Raw genomic sequence first — 24723 nt, forward strand, 5'->3', positions numbered from 1 at the left:
TGTAAAGGTAAGACGTATAACTATAATTTCGTATTCAAATAGCCAACAAATAATGGTGACCCAAGGTTATCGGGATGCTTGAATATATCATCAACACTTGGGCCATACTATAGATAATTAAAACTATCAAATCATAATATAGGTACCTACAGCTTAATTTCTGTAAACCGGTGTCCAAAATCTGGAACAGAATTGCATTCGTATGATGATTTAAATATAATGTCATTCAAATCTATTAGGTATGTATTTATATATAATTATTGTAAATATGTAATACGTATAGTAGATATAATAGGTACGCATACATAATAATATGGTATCCTAATATTATTAGGATACCAGGCAGGTATTAGGCGTTATTCGGGTAAAATGGGGGGGGAGGGATAACAATTTAAATAACATTTGAAGAAATTAAACTTTTGTAATGGCTAATGAATAATATTACACAAATTCATCTGATTTTTTGTTTTGTAAATATAGAGGTATTCAAAATCAGGAAAGTTTGAAAATTATTTTCTCCATAAACAAGTTCACAAAGTATTCAATTTAAATACCAAAGTAATTTACGTTTAATTACCTTCAACTAATTACTTGATAAGGTAGCTCGAAGTTAAAATAATCCGATAGGCGTTATAGGTACCTATAGGTGTGACAAAAATGTTTTTCAATACTTTGCTATCATATTAATTATAGACGAGTGTTTTCAGTTTATATAAAATAGTAATTACGTCGATTTATTACATAATATTGAGGTTTCTAGACCCTAGTTAAATTTCTGTTCAGTAAATGCTATATTAAAATATAAGTTATTGAATAAATCAATTATGAAGTACGCACGTGTAGACAGTAAGGGACAATAATTTGAGTGTAAACGAATGACTTTTTTAATTAGTAAAATATTAACAATTTTAAACCTATACCTATACAATGGTATAACCAATGACAATTAAACAATTTTGACTAACTACCTACAACCTAACCTAACCTATACAATAAAATCACTCGATTTGAAATTAATTGATTGTTCTAAATATAGTTAGAATAAAAATTTGATTATACCAATAAATAATAATGATGTATTCATGTGTGCATGCATATCGATATATATAATATATTATTATTTGTCGAAAATTAAAAAAAAATTATTTCCTACTGTGTTAAGCATTGTAATAAATACGTATTAAACATTTAATGTGGTATAATGGGTTTTAAAGTCCTTATAAAACCATTTATACATTTCAAATTTATTTGTTTGTTAATGCGAGTATATAATATATTAGTATATTAGTATATTATATACTATGTTCTAATGTTCTATAATATTACGACAATTTCGACATATTTCGTTTTTTTATTATTAGGTAGGTAGTGATTATTCTAGCACCTTATTATGTTAAAAAATGTTGTAGGTACTAATATTTGCGATTATTTAATCAACTATACATTTATATTAATTATTAGGTATTAAATATTAAGTAGGTACTTATTATACTTAATGCACTGCACATTATAATATTTTTAACTCAATCAGTAGGTATAATAAAAATATAATTTATAATCAAACATGGAAAATATCTGATTATGCCGATTATGGTATAAAAATCTCAACTATGACGTCTATAATAGGTCTATATAATATATTATAGTAACAATTTATGTGATGAGACATGACACGGGGAAAACAATTGCACGCAGAGACTTTTTTCAGCACAATCATAATAAATATAAATGTTTATATATTTAGGTATAATATATAGATATACCAACGCATTATTTAAATGCGTATAATTTAAATTTGATTTATATGTTTCTACTTATCATTCGTTTACTTATTTTGTTAGAAAACGTTTATATTTAATTTACGATGTGCCGATTTATTATTTTATTAGCATCTGTGTACCCATATGTAGAAACCTGTTGTATAAAAATGATAACTGTAGAATGTATTATTTTCATCGAATTATTTCTTAAGTTGATTATTTTATCATCGATTACCTATTATTTGATAGGTAGGTATTTAAATATTTAAATAAAATGTTTGGCGATTAATAAAGAAGAAAAAATGAAAATACCTAAGTGATATTATATGTGACACAATGTTATATAGCCTATACCCATACTACCATTATATTTATACGTAATAGAAAAATGATGAACCCGTCATCGGTTATGTCGGTTAATGCTGTGTTGCATATATAATATACAATCACTAAATAGTTAATGAATCAACAGTGGGGAAATAGTCCTTTAAACATAATTTAGTAGCACAAGATTGATCATTAAATGATAGTGAATCGTTAAATGAATAATTTTTTTATGCAACCTGGCATTCGCATTATGTATATACTAAATAGGCATTAGGCATAATATTTATATATATATTACCTATAATTATATTTATAATAATGAGTTCCTTGCGATTCACTGATGCACAATATTAATACAAAATTAAAAAAAGAGACAGTGTTCTTATACCTCATTATATATACCATAACAATTTGTTTAAATTTTTCTGTGGGAGGGAGATTTGAATATTTTTGAGGGAGCTAAGGTCTCCCAAGCGCCCCTTAATCGCCATCTATGATGCCCTAAATACTTAAGACTTTCCATTCCTAAAGTTTTATCTTTTATGACAATACTGAATTTTTTAACAACTTGGCAATGATTTCATAAATATTACCGTTGTATTTAGGTTAGGTTTTGGGTAAAAACCGTCTGAAATATAATTTTATCTTTTTAATAAAACCTTCAGTTATATACTTTGAAGTTTCTCACAAACAAATGTACGGTTAACCATTAAAATCTGATAACATAATCGTTCAACAGCTGATGGAGAATTCTTTAAATCATTTTCATTTTCATTTGGTTATATTATATTATATTATATTATAAGGTAAAATACGAATTATACGTGCACACGATAAATGTATACAAGTTAAAAGATTTATTTTTTACGTCAAGTTTTACCATGCTTGTTTATATTTAAATTTTGATTTACACGACGTGTCAATGAAAAAATTAATTATTATGGTAATCGCTCATCACAATATTAAAGCTTGAGACGTTTATTTAGTCCTGTTTTTTGGTTGTATTCCAATACCCGCTCGAGCACAAGGTGTATAGACACATAACTTTTTTGTACACAGATTAAAAATATGTAATTAAAGAAATCGAACGGTCCTGTGTACCTAGCTCATTGGAAACTATAATATTATAATAATATTTATAATCGGCACATGTTTGTTAGTATACTATACATGTATACATACTATACTGCGGTATTTACTAAATTTATTACTTGGACGGTTAAGTTTCAAGAGTTTAGAAAAAAATTTAGAATATCATTAAATGCAGGCGATATATAAAAAGTGAGAAATTTCAGATTGTAATACAACGACAAACATAAATATACAAAAATCACAGGATATATGACGTATTGTGTACTATTGTACTTTGACGAATCTGTTAAAAATAGTGATGAGCAAAACAAGACCAAGACCAAGACTTTCAAAATCTTGGTCTTGGTCTTGGTCTTGCAGACTCAGTCTTGGTCTTGGTCTTGGGTATACACCTTAATATTGGTCTTGGTCTTGGTCTTGCAGACTCGGTCTTGGTCTTGGTCTTGGTCTTGCGCAAGACTCTTGCAAGACTCTTGCTATTTTCACAAAATATATAAAAAAAAAACTAAATACCTGTTATAGCTGTGTGTAGGTTTTTTGCCATGATATCTAAGATGAAACTTAAGTCCCAATATATTACATAGTATATTCATAAATCAAACATTAACATAAAACAAGTCAACAATTTAATTTTTATTATACTCGTTTAAAACTTTGCATTTTTAAATTATGCTTATATTATTTTACTTGTATGAATCAATTTACCAGCATAATTAACTTTTTAAGGTCCCTATTGCATTTATAATAACTATCAATGGGTTATTACTATTAACTACATTACTAGTTATTAGATCAATATAATAGTTTATAAAAATTAAATTAGTTAGTTTTTTTAATAGTTCACTTTAACAAATAATAATATTAAAAAAAAACTGTATGGTTTGTTCCAAATATTAAATTGCTTAATAGTTATATTTGTTATAATAATACTATTTATTATTTATAATTAAACTTTTATTCTTCTTTTATTCACCAGTGTCCAGTACAATAGTGGAGTCGATTTCGAGTAATATATAATGATACCTACCGTAGTCCGTAATGACTTTCAGGAATTATTAGTATATTCGATTCAAAGTAGGGGTGTATTATGGACATACATCATTCTATTTTGACAACTTTCGACGTCTTTATCGATTTTGGGAAAATAAAATAATTTTCCAGTAATTGTTAATTAGTATGAAAACTACCCATGTTATTTTGTAATATTAATCCTCATTATATTTTTAATCTTTTTTTCAATAATCGCCTTTTCCTCGAATACTGATAAAATGTCATTACAATACAAATAAATTCTTATAACCTATTTTTGTTATAAATTATTAGTTAATGGAATCTAGAATGTGTTTTCGGGGAAAAAAAAAATTTGCAAGACTGCAAGAGTCTTGTAGTGATGATCTTGTTTTGGTCTTGGTCTTGCAGCTTCGGTATTGGTTTGGTCTTGTTCTTGCAAGCCTAATCTTGGTCTTGGTCTTGCTAGACCAGTACCATCTTGGTCTTGGTCTTGGTCTTGGTCTTGCAGCAAGAGTCTTGCGAGACCGCAAGACCAAGACCAATTTTGCTCATCACTAGTTAAAAAGTAGCCTGTGGTATAACTACGTGGCATACCTATACACGTGCACCTATTATATTTTATGCATAAACCCACTACAATTTAGTATAATATGTATGTAATATGTATATTATGTACATAGTACCTGCACCTTCATAGTTCATTTTATGATATTATATTGACAAACTGATCAATTTTATAAATACACTGCAGCGGTTATTAAAATACACGTGGACACCCCACTCGTTATCTATACGAGTATAATGTATACAGAGATATTGGTAGGTATGTACACGGTGCATATATATGTGTGTACTATATACATACGCGCGAGAGTGGATATAATGATGTTGATAGTGACATTTTTCAAACATTTGATTTTATTCTAATGGTGAAAGTGTTATACACTTTTATATTGTACATTTTAATACACATCTACCACCTTCACATTATTGCAAAATATTAGATATAGGTACAGTGATTAAATATGATATGATTAAACGTGTTGGTGGTTCAGGCACAATTAGGACGTTTATAGGTACCTAATAATATAATATATTGGTGTGTATAATGCGTATATTGTATTTTATATTATTATTACATTAGTCTAAATTATTAGGTACCCTAAACATTTGAAAAATGTCACTCAATACGTTAAAAAAAATTAACTGTCTAGTAGACCATTAATTTTTTTTTTTTGTTGTGTAGAACTAGAAATTATATAATACCTATATTACATATTTACATAATATCATAGCTGAGAGCTTCCTTTATACTGTATATTATAGATACTATAGTTACACTAATATATAGACTATAGATACTTACCTTTGTAACGGCTGAAGTCTTATATTAGTTTTATGAAAATTTTTTTTTTTGTCATTATAATAATATAAATTTAATTTATAATATATTATATGCTTCAAGACAGAAAAACAACTATTATATCATATGAGGATGGAGACTATCTAATGATAAAAAGAATCTGACGTGTTTTATTGTCTCTGTATTATAATATATTTTCAAGATTACAATATTAAATATATTTTATACCTAATATTAATCTAAAATATTTTCTTTTTAATATATGAGAGTAAGGTTTATTACCTTGGCTATATAATTACCATATATTAGGTATAGTTTGTATTTTTCGTGAAACGATACAAATAACGGATGTATAGTATGTATAGTTTTAAGTACTAATGCTTATAAATTCTAGTGGCTTAGAGTTTGGACCACGGTGCAGAAGTTATCACACGGAGGGTTTTGACTATAGAACGCTATTATATATAGAACGAATTTGAGATGCGGCTTTCCACAATAAGTGTTTTAAAATGTTTTTATCTTATTTAGTAAGACACGTAAATTCGTTCCTATAGAAAAGACTTGCAACTATACGTGACACGGATATACGCGTATATAATAGTAGGTATAACATAATATTATAATAGTTACTGCAGGTTGTATAATCATATTATATCCATATAGGAACATTTACATGAATCGTTACGATGTATATAATATATAGTGATATACCTGTACGGCCGATGTATTATTACACATAACACATATTTATTATTATAACGTTATTTATAGGTAATATAGTTAGTGTTGCGCATTTACGACGGTCAGCCCACGGCGACATAAAGGGATACCCTCCTATATAGCTGGTAATTCGCGTTCGCCGAATCGGTTTTAATGACTTCGCATAGTTAGGCCCGGTCGCTGCTGCAGTCATATTATATTATATCCCATTATCCGTAGAGGGACACTCACCGCGCGGATAAAAATCGGTTTTTCGCCGTTTTAAAAATTATTAAAAATCATGAGATTAATAAATATTAGGTAATTAAAATAAAATGTTGAAAAGTCACATTTTTCACAAAAATAAACTCTATAAAAAGGCCATCTTCAATTGTTTCAAAAATGAAAAAAAAAACTTTTTTTAACTTGTTTACCAAAAAATGTAATTAAATTAAAATATAAAATAATATGTGTAATCTTTGTCTCTATGAGTCTAATAAAAAAGAAAATGTATGATTTATTTATTATCTCAGGAGATATCGCAATGAGAACATTCTCGCGGGATACCTTGTATATATAGGTACTTGGTAGGTAGCACCGATCGTCTGAACACACGCAGACTATAATATTATGAATATTATAAGTACGTATAGGTATAATAATATATTGTTTGCATGCTGCGTGGCTGATGTTGTACCAATATAGTTGGATTTATTTTTTATCTATAAAAAAAAACGAGTTTCACTGCCCGAAATGTCCGTTGAGTTTTGCGGACATCGCAGCTACGGTATAATATAATATTTTAACAATATACCTGTTATGTACAATAGTAACGAAACTCATCCGTTTTTTGGGTAATATAATATAATTTTAATATGTGACGTGCACTTGAAATGAGTGATGAATCAAAAATAAGCTACTCTCAAGTATATTACAATTGTTCGTATAGGTATATAAATATATCGATATGCAGGGCTGCAATCCCTACAATTTGTGGGACTCTTGGCATAACTCTTTTAGTGGAGTCCATAAAAAAATGTGAAGCTATCCACACAAAGGCAATTACATTCTCGTAAGTCGTAACTTCTCTCAAAATAAATGTAAACATAGGTACTTACGTTAAGTATTTTTACCTATTACCTTTACCAGTACCTCACCAAACCATTTTATTACTTGATAAAAATGATATATAATTTGAAGGCCTCGGAGCAACAATAATAGACATTTCCATATTTTAGTCAAAATTAGTTTCCGATTGCACATTATTATTAAGAAAAAAAAACTCCGTCGTTTGGTGCAACAACCAGAAAAATCCAATTGTTAAATACAGATATATCATATAAATAGAGATGACTACAGTGGTCATAACAGCTATACAGACTGTCATCGCACTAAAAATATTAAATTTATTACGAGTGTTTACATATTATATACCTATTATGAATAATTAGACATCTCCAAGTTTTATTTTTTGGTCTTTGAGCTCATACAAATTTGATTTTGACATTTGTCACTGGCGATTATACGTATACGAACTGAAAAATTGTATTAATCAGGTCTTAATTTGTTTATAGTATACACTATGATGTAGAGGACTATTCACTTTTACTAACATAGTGAATAATGTACAAGTATTTCGTGCTTGATTTTATTTAATTATATTTAATAAATAATATAATATTGTCAAATAACAATTCAAACTATTTTTATAGTATGCAAATCGTTGTATTCAAAGATATAGGATAGGATTTTTCAAGTACGTTGGCGCCTGAGGATCTAACTATAGGAGTCCAAGGCGAGAACCCCGCTTGGCGCTTGCCCCAACCTTAAGACGACCGGTCGATATACCTATATATGAGATAAATAGATAATATTATATTATATTGTATGCCATTATAATATTTATTGGTGTATGGACTTTTAAGGGAAAAAAATAAAATAAACACTTGTATAATAGTAATAATAATAATAATATATATTTTTGTCGATTACACTGCACAAAAACTTACATACGCACAATATATAAAATAATATATTGTCAAACGTACAAAGTAATTATTATTACAATAATATTGCCGTACCTACAAAATACACTCTAAAAGATAAGGACTAGTAAATATTATCAAATTTCTTATATCAGTTATTTTTTTTGCATTTTTTTTTTGTTTTTGATTAAGTCGAGAGAGAAATGGTTACGCGTATCATTATTATATACACACACACACGCGTGTATATTTATAACTTACAATGTTTTTATAATATGCCTATGACGTATTATATATAACATAATATTATTTACACATATTATTATGCACGGCGACTGCAATAACGGATAACGCGTATCACGTGTAAAAACAAAACATAATTTATACACAATAATATAATAATTAAAAACTCACTATAAATTGTTGTTATATTGCGTAGTACAAGATAATAACGTATCTAAAAAACTACTCATACTTATTTACAAAAGGATATTTCACTAGATTTATATGATATATAAATATATATATATATATATATTCAAACACAACCTTTAATATGTAAAAACAATGTACAAGTAAGTATATATTAAAATTAATAGTCGTATGTTGTTTACGCGAACTTTTCTCTACTCTTTTCTAAATAATATTTTATATAATAAAGAATTGTATTCTACGATAAAAAAAAAAATAACGTTCTTAAGTAGAACAGCCACGACGATATATATTAATCGTTTATAATAATATAAATCGTAATAATAATAATAATAATAGTAAATATTATAATAAATATACATTAACAAAAATGAATCACATATTTCCATACATCGTATACGTATATGTAATAATATAATAAAGTTTATATAATAAAAATTCGCTTCGTAAAACTGTTGGGGTTGAGGGTGGCGGGGACATGTTATATAATAAGTCAGATCGCATAATATATAGTATAATATATGAGTATAGAATAAAAACTTACCGAATACACACAATTGTTATTGTACACATAGCGATGATGAGATTAATCGTTTGACTTGAGCACCAGAACGAAAGTAAAAAGATTTAAATAAAATATGTGCGCGGGGCTACGTGGGCTTTACATGGAACGTATCTATATGACGTATATACCTTATAGCCTAAGACCGACGAAAAAAAATTCTTAAACATTTTACGACAGGCGATCGATTATGATATTATATATACATAAAATAGTGGGTGTGGTGAGAGGGGGAGGGGGAGACGAGCGACACGACAGGTGGGGGCCAATAAGAGTATCGTAATGAAAACATATCGTACCACACCGGTACGATATTATAATATTATTATAGTTTACCGCGTTCGTGTGGCGTCTACCACCACCAGGGCGGCGGCACAGGAAAACGCTGGTGCGGAGCGGGTCGAGGTCACGACGTGGCAGCCTGCGCCCCGGCGGACAGGGACGGCTGCTGCTGTTGGTGGCTATTCTCCGCGTGAGCGTTCCGCCGGGTCCGCGAACTGAACACCATACCACACCCGGGCACCTTGCACCGGTGCATTTCGTGCATGTGCAGCTGTTCGTAATGCTCGCGCATGCCGTTCTTGTCGGGGAAGGATTTGCTGCAGAACCGGCACGCATACATGCTGCCGTTCTCCTTGTCGGGCGCGGGCGGCAGGTCCTCGTCAGCCGAGTACACCAGCCGGGCGGTGGATGGTGGTGACGTGCTGCAGCCGTTGGCCGCGGCCGCCATGGCCATCGCCGCTGCGGCGGCGGGCAAGTGCCTGAACGGTGAACCGACAGGCGCACCCCCGGCGAACTGCGGTGGCACCTGCATCAGTCCATTGCCACCGGCGAACGCCTGGAACTGTTGCTGTGAGTCGGCGTACAACCGGGCCAGGAACTCGGCGTGCATGCCGTACGGGTTGTCGGCGGCGGCTGCCATGATGTTGGCCGCCGTTGTAGCGGCGCTGCCGGCTACTGCGGGTGCCGGATGGGTCTGTGGGTGTTGCTGCGACGGTGCAGGCGGTGGCGGTGGCACTGGGGCCTGAGGCTGATGTGATTGCTTCTGGGCCGGCAGCGGCTGTGGCTGACGGTGACGGGACTGTTGCCGAGTTGGTTCCGTCGACGAAGATGGCGACGACGTGGACAGCAGTTTTCGGTGTAGGTTTAAATTGGAACTGTGTCGGTCCCGGCTTCGCTTGGACGGGAACGCCGCATTGCAGCCGTCCACCACGCACTTGTGCATGAGTTTGAGGTGCACACGCTGGTAATGGGATTTAACACCGAAGTGGTTAGGGAACGTCTTACCACATGCCGTGCACGCGCGAGGGTTGTCCTTGTCCACGGGCACGTCATCCGTGGCCACGAACCGGCCGTTCTCAAACACGCCGTACACTCGGTGGTTGCCGTCGCTATCGGAGTCACACTCGTCCAAGTCATCCGCATCCTCGTCGTCGTCATCCAAATCCAAGTCGTCGTCCGCGTCGTCGTCCAAGTCCTCATCATCTTCCAATAGACCATCGTCTTCTTCGGACAGCAGTGAATCCCTCGACCCACCACCAACGCCACCCGACGCCGACCGCCTGCCAATTCCATCACCGTCGCCGCCACCACTCGCCGTCACGGGGCTGGGTGATGACCGTTTTCTACTCAGGTTCAAGCAACCATCATCTTCGTCGGTCAGATTGGATTCGAGCTTAACGACGGCAGGCTTCACGTCGTTATTGTTGTCCTTAGGAGATGCTACCGAACCGTAATCATCCGTGCAAGACATACCTTCGTCGCTGAGGTCAGCTGCGGCTGCGAACCTCGTCGGGTTCATGCTCTTCCGCTTGTGCACGTTCTTGATGGCCACTATGGGTGGCCGATCGTTGTTATTGTCGTTGTTTATGTTGTTGTTGTTGTGGTGATGGTGGTTGTTCTGCGGTTCGGCGGCGGTGCTACCACCGTCATCCTCAGATTCTTCAGACATCCGCTTGCAGCTCCTGTCGCTCCGCTGTTCAGAGTCATCTTCGTCGTCGTCCACAGCATTTCCATCCACAACGATTCCATCTTCTTCGTCGTCCATGTACTCATCCATGTTGTCTGACGAAAATTCTGCAGATCGGCGGAGTTCTTCGGCCAGATGTAGGCCTGACGCGGAACTATGTTTGGATCCGGTGGCTCTTAAATCAGCACCGCCGGTTAATAGAGGAAAAGCTCCGAACGCCAGTTGGTTCATAGCAGATGCCTGTAATGGAGTTATGACCATTGGGTGGTGAGCTTGTGAGCTACGTCCGTCGTGTGGTGAGATTTTCCGACGTAAATGTGGCGAGTGGAGTTTGGGATTGGGGTTGGCGCTATGCCGGTTTCGAGAACGTCTTGAGCTGAACATCATGTTGCACCCTTCTACAGTGCACTTGTGCATCTCACGCAAATGGACAGCTGAAAAGTGAATTTTTAGTGCCCCTTTGTCGCAAAACGTCTTCAGGCAAACGTTGCATTGCACGCGTTTTTTGCCTGTAGCTGGGTTGATGAGTTGAGTGCCCAAGTTTAACGGCAGTCCAGCCGAACCCCACTGTCTCTTTAATGGCTGTGTAGTCTTGCGGACATGACCTCGGTGCGGACGTAATGCTTTCATAGAGCTGTCTTTGCTGAGATTTAATGCACTCTGTGAGTTTTCTTCCTCTTCATCACCGTCTTCAGAGCCAAATTCGCTACTTCCGGCCAAACTGTCAGGCGGACCGAACTTGTTGTTGAAGTCATTTTGTTGTTGTTGCTGTTGTTGCTGCTGTTGCTGCTGCTGTTGCTGTTGCTGCTGTTGTTGTTGTTGCTGCTGGCTTGGGCGTGGGGGCGGTGGTAATAAGTCAGCCGATGAGTTGTTTGACCGTCGGCCCGAGGGGACCTGCAAAGGCTTTCCACCACCAAACCCAGATGCAGCTGACTGCATCTTTCGGAAGTCAAATGGCTGCATGTTCTGCAGCTTATTGAGTGGTGACACACTACTGGTAGGGCTACCAACGGGTGGCGATCCGGCTCCATTACACGCATTATTGCCGACTGGTGGGGGCTGCAGCATCGGTAGTCCACCAGGTGGCTTGGCAAACCCGAACACTGGTTTTGGTGGCGATGGTGGTGAACTTCCTAGTTGAAGCCGTGGTGGAAGCTGCGGTAGTGGCAGCGGCAGCAATGGTAATGATGGGGGAGGCGTTTGTGTCCGGAACTTATTAATGTCAAATCCAGACTTGTGGTCGTTGTTTAATTGCTGTTTCTGACGTTCCATTAACCGTTTCATGTCAGTTTCCAGAGCTGGAAGAGCCCGAAAATCAGCACCTAGGCCATGCAACAGCAATTGCTGTGTAACTGCTCGGGTTTCGCCGAATCTCAAAAACTGTTGAAGCACAAGCGGCTCTTCTTCCGGGCTACATATGTTCCAACGTTCCAAAATTCCACCGCCGAGTGGTTCCTATAACGATAAAATTAAAAAAATTATTAAATAATTAAAACCTGCTATTTTGAAAATTAAACATAACTTATTTATATAAGAATTTGATCGAATAACTTAAGTATATTATATAGGTATAGTGTAAAACGTGAAGTTGTTTTTATATTTCATGCCAATTGTCAATCCCAGGAGTCTGACTCTTGAGTTTAACGCCTGCCTGAGGCACACAGCGTAATGACCGTCGGTGGCCATGGTGAAAACAATAGTTAACGAAATAACGTGCTCAGCAGCGTATATTCGCAAGACAGCTAGCCCCAGGGACTTTTAAATGTACGCGCGCGTGTGCGTGTGTGTATGTAATTCAATCATCCATTACTATAAGTAACACATAATATATATATATATATATTATATATATAGAGAGAAAGTCAACTTACGGATACGACTCGTGTATTACACAAAATTACTACAATCCTTTCGGGTCTGTTTGTTTTCCCGAGCCCTTCACACGACGTTCACGTCACGTATCCACCAACGCCACGGACGACCCCAAAAACAAACATCGATATAGGGTCGTTTTGGTCGTTCATTAGGAACCTATCGATGCGTTTTTGTGTGTTTAACCCTTTTACCGTTTAGAGCACACACACACACATACACACGCATACCTCCCGATATATATTATATATATTATACCTATATGTGTATACTGTATAGCATATATGTATTATGACCATCACATTACCTGAAGTATATAACCCCTGGCGTAGTCTTCGTGCGTCCAACCGAACCCTCTAAGCACGGCCGCCACTTCGTCTTGACGGAGAACGCTGAACAATCGGTCTAACAAGATTTTGAGTCTTATCGGCAGGGCCTGACAACCATATAGTACCAGACTGGCGATGTCAAAAGCCACGTTTGGTTGGATGGGCTCCACGGCCCCGTTTCCCAAGGAAGCTCCACCAAATCCCAACTTGTCGAGAGCTGTTGAACAAAAAACAAATATACTTGTTAAAAATATTTATTTTATACGTTTTGTCTTTACCAGTCATAACTTAATAAACGATAAAATATATTATTATTATTATTATACATAGGTATTGATAATATATTATATAAGAAAATTGGAGGTTACAGTGCACCATCAACACATTCTGGTCTTAAAAATAAACATATAAATATCAAACACGGGTACGACGACGACGGTCACAATGGTGATGACGGTAAGGATCCCTCTATATAGATTTCTTTCGATCATTACCCTGAAGTATCCATACAATATAATAATAAATGAAACACCCGTGGGATTGATGATGACGATCGCGATTCATTGCGGTACAGATACTTTCACGTGGCATATATATATATAAAAAAAGGGACTAGACATCATTTTCTACCTGACCTATTCACCGCATCAACAATGGGCTCCAGTTATTAAATATAATAATATAATATTATATAAATAATATATTTTTCAGCGGCACGGTGGCGTTCCGACGAACGCTAACAATAGATTTTTTTAATTTGACAACCGAACATATTATATGTATTGCGTATTTCGGTTCGTTCGACCGTTAGATTGCGTTTGGTCCCAAAATCAATCCAGCTGGAATGAAGCGCCGCAGTGAGAGTTAACTAATAATATAATGAGAAAAAACTTATCAATTGAAATATTCTGGTCGTATTTCCTGTTGTTCATTTTTTTTATATGTATACATAATATAAAATATAAGGTATAGCCGCGGTATAGGTAGGTTAGGTACCTATATACTATTATTGTTAAAACACAAAAAGACCATATTATACGAGTCTCGAAATGTTTAAATCTTATTGTTACATAATACATTTTTTTCGTATATTGCACCCCAGCCAAACCCCCCTCCTCTGTCAACATATATGTGCAGATTCATATTATTTGATTCAAAATGGCTGTCGTTATGACTACAGCAGGACTTGCATTAAAAACGAATTGTATATAGTTACATGTAATATAATATAATATATTGTTTATTATACGGACGACAAGACATGAATCAACGAATTGTAAATTCATTATTATTAATGTATTATGTTGGATAATTTTAGCAGTATTGACAAGGAACATAATAAACTATATATAAGTATTAAATATAGATACTATAAACATTGTAATTTATAATTTCGTTAAATCCAACATTCGTCCAATATCGTATAGTTATAGATATCTATTTTAGTTATATCTATAATCTATAAATAGGTAGGTATATATTATATACCAATAATTTACATATAAAGTGCATAACATATAATAAGCATATATTTTATAGGTACCTAGTTATTCGTGTGTTAGAAAACGATCGGGTGGCTCATGATTGATAACGATTGTCAGCCGTCGAGAACGTATAGCTATATACGCCTTATATATATTATATACTTATATACATATATCGGTGTATATAATATATAGTATATACTAAATACGTATATAGATGAGTAACGTAGGACGATGAGGAACCTGCCTATCTATATAATTTAAAAACGGACTACTCGTCTACTCGTCGTCGCGGTCGTTGATCGAGTGCAGCGGACCGCCAGCAGCAGCAGTGATTAAACGCGTATTTTTCTGATATTATGAAACCTGTCAACCGTATACGCGCGCGGCTCATATCCATCGTATATATATATATACTTATATTATACATAATATAGTCGAGCGCGATGAGATTGAAAACTTCTGGGCTGATGCTTGGTGCGTATATTATTATATATTAATAGCGAGCATTGTGCTCGTCAGCCGCGATTGCGGCGTAATACACATATACTGAAGCAGTGGGTCCTACGCTCCGTGGGAGGGGTAAGGTGAGGGGTGTAGTCATTATATTCGTCTCGTCATTGTTGAAAACGTATAAATAATAATCTACCGAGTGGCGCGTATATTGTATATAACATAATATGTAGGCATATCGTATATGTACATATAATATGCACTTTAAGGTCGTCGACGATGCACGCGCAATGACGCGACGACTACATCGCGTACATATATATACTGTACTCGTATAATATGGGTCTTACAATGCGCTAATGGCGACCAGGCCATGATCGGTAGGTGGGAGGGGGTTAGTGGCTAAGGGGGAGCGCGTATAGGTATATATATATGGAATATTTATTATGTAGGTACGATATTATATATTATCTCGCGATCGCGAAGGGACTAGAACATAATACGCGCCGTGCACAAGTACACTGGCACGCACATCACACGCATTTAACAAGCGACCCCCTTTGGAAATAATAATAAAAACGCGTTTTCTATATTATTATTATATACCTATAAACATATGACGACGATCCATTTTTGTATTATTACTATTATAAAATATAAATAATAATCCGCGTCGCGAGGACGATGATAATAATAATATGAACGTAGGATAATAATAATAAAAAAGTGCGCAGCTGCAGCACAGAGTTTTCGACGACGAGGATTGCTCTGCCGCCGTACTGTTATTGGTTGGCCGAGCAGGGGTCCCCGATATCGGATATATAGTAATATAATAATATTATATATTATTGTTATTATTGTCGTGGGCTGTTTGTCTCCGAACGGTCCCCCCGGCACTATAGTCGACCGTCGGCGGCAGCTTCTCATTGGTCGGCTGGTTGTGTCATACGCCGTGTCAACCACCGGCCGGCGCTCCGCCCACTGAGCTGCGACAAATCTCCTCCCACCGACGACGACAGTGACACACACGACGCACCGCACCGCTACACAGTCATCGCCCGACGACTGCATACAAATACATACTGACGATTCACACGTCACGCAGTACAAAGGAAAAAATTGCATCCGATCGTGCCGGGAAAAATGGCGTTTTGTTCGTAAATATATACGGAACAAGTAAAGATTTTACGAAATATATCTTATAACATGCCCATTATACCTGTTATTGCATGTTTATGTACATAATATAATCTATATTATATAGGTACATATAGATATGAGATTATGTTATGACGAGAGTATTACTTACGTTTTTAGAAAGAAAAAAAAATAAATATTTTTCTTTGTACACAACTGCAAACGATCATCGTTTTTCCCATCGGTACCACGGCGGCGGTAAATATAAGAGGACGCGCCAAACATCTGCTGCTGCTGTCATATACAACAAAAAACGACGCTGCGAACGATATTTCATAAAAGAAAAATTACGTTATTACGACGACCGTTTTTTGATTGCGTCGGCATACACTGTATATTACTATGTAGGTATAGATATATAAAGGTATATCAGCCATATATACATATATACCTATATAATATATATTATATCCTACACTATTAGGTACATTAGTTAGGTACATTATAAAGTATTTGTATATGTATAGCGGTTAAAGGTAGATATTATATAGGAAGCTGGAGCAACGCGTAAAATTTTCAATACTTACCTATATATACGTATACCTAAATATATATGTCTTTAATAATCTATAGGTATATTTTAGGCTAGATATATATTATATATAAAGGCTTTATGATATAGGTAGGTATATATTCTGTATGTCTGTGTCAGCATATATTTAAGTTTTTTTATTATATTATATAATTATTTAATTTCTCCTAAGTTTGATAGGCGTATCTATACTAATCACACATATCTGCGTATAGAATACCTAAATAGTAAATAGGTATATAAGAACCTATAATGCGTATCTATATGGTATATATTATAGCTGCAGTCGTGTTTCCTTGCGCGGTTAAAAACTATGTATAATATACTAAATATAATATTTAGGCGAGGTACACATATATTATATATTGTATATAACCTAGCTATATGCATAGAAGAGAAACGTATCGATCCTTATAGGTGTACAAATATAACATATATTTATGTGACCGCAATAACACCTAATGTTATCATTATCATATGCCTATTTATATGTTTTTATATATGTATATATGGTATAATATGACGAACGATTGTCCTGCTGCAGACTACAGTGCACAACCCTCATATCGAGGCTATTTCCCTAGCTATATAATATAGTTCGAAATTATAAAACCGGTCACATACGTATTATATGATGCTTGTACCTATATATACGCCTCGTTTTCTCACGGACAAAAATTACACTCACGACGTATTATTACAATTACGACATTACGCGCCCGTAATATATACTGCTATAGTAGTCTGATTGTCGGATTGCTGCGGTCCGATTGCGGTCCGCAAGAGAACCGCAAACGAGCAGCGTGCTTCAGCGGTGGAGGCGGCGTTTTTCCCATCGCGTCCGCGGAGAGACGCCCAATTTGCGTTTTATTTTAAAGTACCTACACATTATAATATTATTATATACCTAATAATATGTGTTCATATTTGTTGAGTTGGTAATATATATATATATATAAATTTATAAATAATATATAGGTATTTCGTACGTCACGCCACGCAGGCAGAATATAACCGAAATATATTATATATCTATAAACATTATAATCTATATACAATATAATATATACTAGTTGCTATTTACAATATTATGTATGAATATAACCATAATTATGTTGCTCAGTGCACCAATAACCAGAATGTCACACCTAAACCGACTTTGTTCTGTTTGCATCAGTACTTAAACCTATATCTACCTATATATTATACAACATGTCTACCTTTTATTCGCATTTTTTCGAGTCTTACAAGTTTTAAAAATTGTTGTAAGTATTTATTAAAATGTCACGGAAGGGCAATTGCACAGGCGAACCTATAGAATAATTACGGTGACTCTGGAATATTATTCAGAGGATTATTATAATAATTGTATTATATTATATGCAGTGCCGCTGCGTCATGACTGAACGAAAAATTATTATTATTTTACATCGGACACAGAATGTCAATGCACAGGACCTGCAGGCATCATCACTGTATCAGGCGCGTAAAACGATCATCGTGACCCGGCGGCGACGGGTGGATAATTTATGCAAATTTAGCGGTCTTGATTCTGTGTGTACTGTGTGAGAGAGTAAAATAGTAAATATATATTACTTGCCACCGCTAAAGTCACGTAAATTATCAAACTGTTGACTATATATATATAATATATGTCTCATATATTATAGGTACCTATACCTATACCTACCTATTATATTATAAACTACACGTAGTCGGAACGACGGGCGATGCGGTTAAAACGGGAAAACTGCTGATAAACGCGTCCTCGTTATAGGTGTATATTATATGATGAGTAGGTACGTATGGATATATTATCTAAACTCTATGTGTATCATTATACGAGGTACATGCGCAGACTGCACACGTTGCTATAATACAGGTATGCGCCGGAGAAATCGTCGAAGACCGTGCGCAAGCGAAAATAATTGAAATACAACCGAAACAATAATATAATAACAAGTCGCCCATATTATTATATATATATATAGGTACATACAGTTTAGGTATATCTATACGTTCCTATAGGTGTAGTATAAGTATAGATGTATTATGTATATAGTCGGTGTTGTAAAAAAAAATTACTGTTTCGTACTTATATAATATATATGTATACTAACATATATATAATTACGATGTATGTTTATTAACTACGTGATGGCGTCGGTCAACGGTCAAGTAGTATAGGTATGGGTACACCTATATATCGCCAAGGTCGAACAAAGATTAAAATAATATATACCATCTCCCGGCGACGACAAAGCAGAGTTGCGATGAAAAATTTGCGAATATAATATGATAGTAAGGTACCTATATATCTTATAAGTATATAAGTACTCGTGTTTTTTTTTATCCATCACTCGACACACATCAGCTGCCGATCGTAAAATAATATGCAATATAATATATACATATTATTATACTATAACCGTTTGATATATATTATTATCTACCAGCGAACGAGATAGATATACATATTTGTATATATAGGTAATATTATATGGGATACCTCTCTTGAGGTATTCGCTTGTTGCATGTATCTATACAAGTATATAGGTATATTCGTATTATGATATATTTATACATTTATTGCGACGAAGTGCACTATAATAGAAAAATTTCCCATGAATGGTATTATTTACTCACGTGCATTACACACAAAAATATAGTAAGTACCTATATTGCAATAATAATAATAAAGTATAAAGTATAAAGTATAAATGTATAGGTATTTTCCCCCCACGGTCGTGCGCTCAAAGTTTGTTGTCGACTTAAATACTGTACTTATAGATATACCTGATGTCCTGATCTGTCATAACCTTGCGCGTGCTGCGATATAGCATATTATAATAATAAGTATAATAACATATATATATAACTGCACAGTGCACAAATGTATTATCATAATATGTATATACACTATAAGCATTAAACTAAAGTAGGGTTAATTGATTTTCATGGATAATTGGCTGGTGGCCCTCTGACAAATTTCGATTGCGAGGGTCGACGAGGGTAAATGACAAAAAAAAACTTAACACAATTAATGTATTATATAATAATCTAAAACATAATAGCTGCGGTTCGCATTTATTTTATATATATAATATATATTATGGTATATGAAGAGTGGCGTCTTGGGTTCGTTAATAATAATTGAAAATGTAAATTCCAAAGGGCATTATATAAACGGCGACGATGAGCTCTATAACAAAGGTCTCTTTGCTGATGACAATGCCTGCCCGAGGGCAATTGAGGTAATTTAAAATGACACCCCTTCGCGTTGTTGCTCATCGACGTTTTCAGACGGGGGCTCGTCGTTGTCGCCGCCGCGGGGGTTGTATTTTCAGCCACATCAAAGGGGCAAAAACGAACGTTTTGTACACTAGCCGTCGTACATAATCATCACGAGAGCGGAGAAACCTAATATAATATATTATATCCAACCCGCAAGTCGTATAGCACCATTTTTTTAGGGCAAAAAGAATATTTTAAATTTTCCTCATATATATATATATATATTATATACGTGTAGATAAATTTTCAATATAATATTACACGCAAGAAAAAGATCTTTTGGGAATTGCCGTCGTGACGGGCCAAGGACGCTCGATCCCCCGCTCCGCGAATAAATCGAGCGTCGTCGCCCTTGAGATGCGAATAACTATAATATATAATAGGTACGCGCAAACGTTTTCTCCGCGACGTTTTACATTTTATAGACATACTTCCGGTTATTTGCGAGCGGAGAATATCAAATTCGTTGTTTTTTGTTTTTTTGTCGTTTCCGATTATATTGCTGATGTGTAAATGTATATATATTATTATAACGCTGTACAGATGGTTGATGGCCGGCGTGAGAACGACGTATCGCGGCTGTAGCAAAGACCAACGACGATTGCAGCAATTAGCAACACGAAATTATACACAAATGAAAATCGGTTAGCCGGAAGGGTAAACAACGAAAAAACAACAAAAAAAGCAAAAACCGCGTTAGTAGTAATAATAATAATAATAATATGCATTGTGTCCGTAGCAGTAACAGAAACAGAGAAAGAGACGGTGACTGGTTTGTGTTCCGCGTGTAAATATATAAATTATATATATTTCTAATATATACCGTTTATCCATCTCACTCGTGTCTTTTATATGGCTCATTCTGACATTCTGTTCGGCGGTGGCGGCGGATTGTGTGCAGTGTATATTATAATAGTCGTCATATATACATAATATACGCCTATTATACTTAGGTATAGGATATTATCATTATGTGTTTATAAGAACGTGTAAATGTGTGCGGCGCGGTCATCGAGCGGCGGTGGACGCGGTCGCCTAATAAACCGTAACCGGCAGCGGTTCCGCACGATTTCGTAAACAAATGAACCTTCAAATGGCCGTCTAAAAGCGATCAATTAATCGATTGACGAACTATACGCCGCCGCGCCGGCGACGGTATAATAATAATAATGTACTGCGATGGTCTGTTTTTCTTTGATATTATTATTATTTACCTATCCCGCCGCCGCGTGTGACGAGTCCCGTTGTCCAGATATTTTTTTGTGATTTTTTCGTCTCAATGTATATATATGAATGTACAAGCGTCCAGGAGCATTTTCCACCGTATTATATTAATTTGATTTTTTTCCAGGACAAGAGAGACTGTTTACCCGACGACGACGACGACTACGGCGCGACATTGCGTGAAACCGAAGCGGAATTTTTCACGCCCGTCCCGAAACGGATCTGCAATATATATTAGGTACATCAAACACGCACGCCTACGCTCTCAAAAAAAAACTACGATCTGCAAACGCAATATAATTATATATACCTAACACAGGCACAATGTCGTGTGTAGAAAAAATCGAACTTGAGATCACACTGACAATATAATAATAATAATTGAAAATAACAAAAAAGGGGGCTTAAGAACTTAAAAGTTATAAGCATAATAGCCAATAGGTATTAATAAACTATTTACTAATCGAACATAATATGAACCATCATGCATGAGTGTTATTATACCATTATACACATCGTATAGTTGTCCAATTAAGGACAATAAATTCAGTGACAATGAGACCATGGATTTAACATGGCATTATATACCCAATAAATTGAAAAACAACAAATGTAATTGAATTTATAACATAAAAAAAAAGAAAAAACCCGTGTAACTATTATACGTGTGTGTAGTTGTGTAGATCGTTATGATAGTACTATAATAACTCTATTGAGTAATACTAGTAATACTATAGTAGGCACCAACAGGAGTATAGAACATAATAATTTTGCGGAAATATTTTTGATAATAAATCAATTTTAGCTTTTATCACAGTGGTCCATACGATACGCGTGTTAGATATAGCTAATAGGTTCTTATCAATATGCAAATCTAGAATGCGAATAATTTTGGCGGAACAAAATATTTTGCTTAAAATCGATAGGTTTATTCGTATGGGACTTATTTTTGATCGTTTTCGAGAATAGACCCTCTGCTCGAAGTGGCCTGCAGTTGAATAATAATACACGTTTGAGCACGTTACGAAATAATATAACACATAATATAAACGTATATCCGTATGGGTACATTACGCGCTGTGGCCTGTGAGTACCAATATTATATACAAATATATTATATGCTATATATTTTCAAGAAATCGTTTCGACTAAAATTCAAGTACAAATAGTACAATGTCAGAAGCTGCGGCGCAGAGGTCAGAGTGGGCGCACACACTCGGGTATATACTATATGTACAGTTGTGGAGTTATTATTTTTGGATCCTACTTCACGGTTTTGGCCCTTAATGTAACTTTAACGAGGAAGATATATCGTGTAATATATACGTATATATATGACATACCTATACACCGAGAAATACACATCACTCGGCGGTGTATGTCCAAAGTGCTCAAAAACTTATACACACGTCGCGTATATATTGTGTACGCGCATATTATGAGTATATATATTATATTATTATATGTGTTGTACGTAAGCGCCATTGATCACAAAAACCCGAGGGGGGTCCCGCGTGCACGCGGCGATGGTGTATAATATATAGACGGAACGGATACGCTCGCGTTATTATTATATACACACACAGACACACACAATCGTGTGTGTCAATAACGCATTACCACGACCGTGGTTTATGTAAGGTCGTTTATGAAAAGTATAATATATAGGTATCTCCAAGCCGCCGCGAACGTACTGATGAGAAGCATTTGTCAAATTTTTTTTTAACCAGTCGCGCAGTCAGTAATATGTATATAAATAACAATACTATGTAGTATAGTACCGTACCTTATTTGTTTATAATTTTCCTCAGTTATTTATCAGTAGGTAACGTATATAGTACAAATTATATTATTACACTATATTATTTGTTGGTACTCGATTGCAAAGGTTATCGGTTTTGATAACTCACGATCCGCTGCGTACATTTATATTATTATTATAACACTAAGACAAGACTATCATCATCTCCGCGGTGTCGGGGTTATGTGTGTATTGTGTGAATGTAGCTGCAGCAGTAAAAGGTCGCAGGTATATCATTTTATATTACAAGATCGGAAACAATAAAGTCGGCGGGGGGGAAATACCGGCGGAAGATTAGTCGTGTAAGTGTCAAAATAATAAAAAAAGAAAAAAAGAAAAGGAAATCTTCTTTTTATCGGCCTAGGGGAAAATCGCGCATCGTAAACGTTTCCTTCGGACGGATTTACCCTCTTTTTATGTTTTTTTATTGACTTTTTGTACCGCGTGGCGGTTGTCGCTTGTATAATACGAGGGGAAATAAAGTGGTTGACATTGCCGCACACAATGGGGCACTTTTACCATTTATAACTATATACATATAGAAGTACACTCACACACATTTTAAGAACACTTGTTGATACACCGCTTTGGTATAAAAAACAACGACAACAATTATTGCGCGCTTGTTTACAGTATATGCGCGTGATAGGGACGCGGCGTTAATTAGTCGTAGTTGTCACGCGTAAAAACTAAAAACCATTTGTCCGATATTATATAGATTAAGGGTCGATCGACTGAGGAAACCAGTTGATATGTAATATACTGACAAGTGACAAGTACAGTGGGGCAGTTTACTGCAGTTTACTGCAGCCTGCAGTAACATGTACCTAATAATAAATAATATGATATTTTAATTTTGCGTCGGATGGATAGTGCGTCAACCATGTACATATTATAATATACTGCAGTTATACATAGTATAATATACTAATATCGTAAACAGGTAAGTATATAATATTATATTAAATATTGTGTACCTATGTATTACTACGCGGGTCGATGCGAAATCGATTTGTTCTCCACACCGCCACATTATAAGGTTAGGTTAGGTTATCCACGCGCGCCGTATAAAATATATATATATTATTATTATATTATATATTATACACCACCGCCGTCGATATAATATATATATATGTGTACGTAAATTTCGTATGTAGGAAAAAAACCACTTATAGATTAAAAATCGTTTATTTTTTAATCAACCTCTGCCGGGCGAGGATGCAGAGAGGCTATTCCGATGGGTTTTTTTTTTTAATAGCTCGACGAGCGGCGGCGCGTATTGTGTACGCGCGTATAGTGACACCACCGCCGCCGCCGCTGCTTTATTATATTAT

At 35.2% G+C, this 24723-nt stretch overlaps 1 protein-coding gene across 2 annotated transcripts in view; it reads right to left on the reverse strand.

Annotated features, from left to right (window-relative positions):
• Window positions 1-8203: 8203 nt before the first annotated feature.
• Window positions 8204-24723, reverse strand: part of LOC100572970 (zinc finger protein basonuclin-2) — a 79187-nt gene continuing 62667 nt past the window's right edge. For both annotated transcript variants that reach the window (XM_008186619.3, XM_003245688.4), the window contains exons 5-6: window positions 13380-13618; window positions 8204-12655 (exon numbers count right to left, since the gene is read on the reverse strand). In XM_008186619.3, the coding sequence (XP_008184841.1) occupies window positions 9638-12655; window positions 13380-13618 (3257 nt within the window). In that variant the 3' untranslated portion in view covers window positions 8204-9637. The remainder of the gene's footprint in view (window positions 12656-13379; window positions 13619-24723) is intronic.

This window comes from Acyrthosiphon pisum, chromosome A2 (genome assembly GCF_005508785.2).
Source record: "Acyrthosiphon pisum isolate AL4f chromosome A2, pea_aphid_22Mar2018_4r6ur, whole genome shotgun sequence".
Classification (NCBI taxonomy): domain Eukaryota; kingdom Metazoa; phylum Arthropoda; class Insecta; order Hemiptera; family Aphididae; genus Acyrthosiphon; species Acyrthosiphon pisum.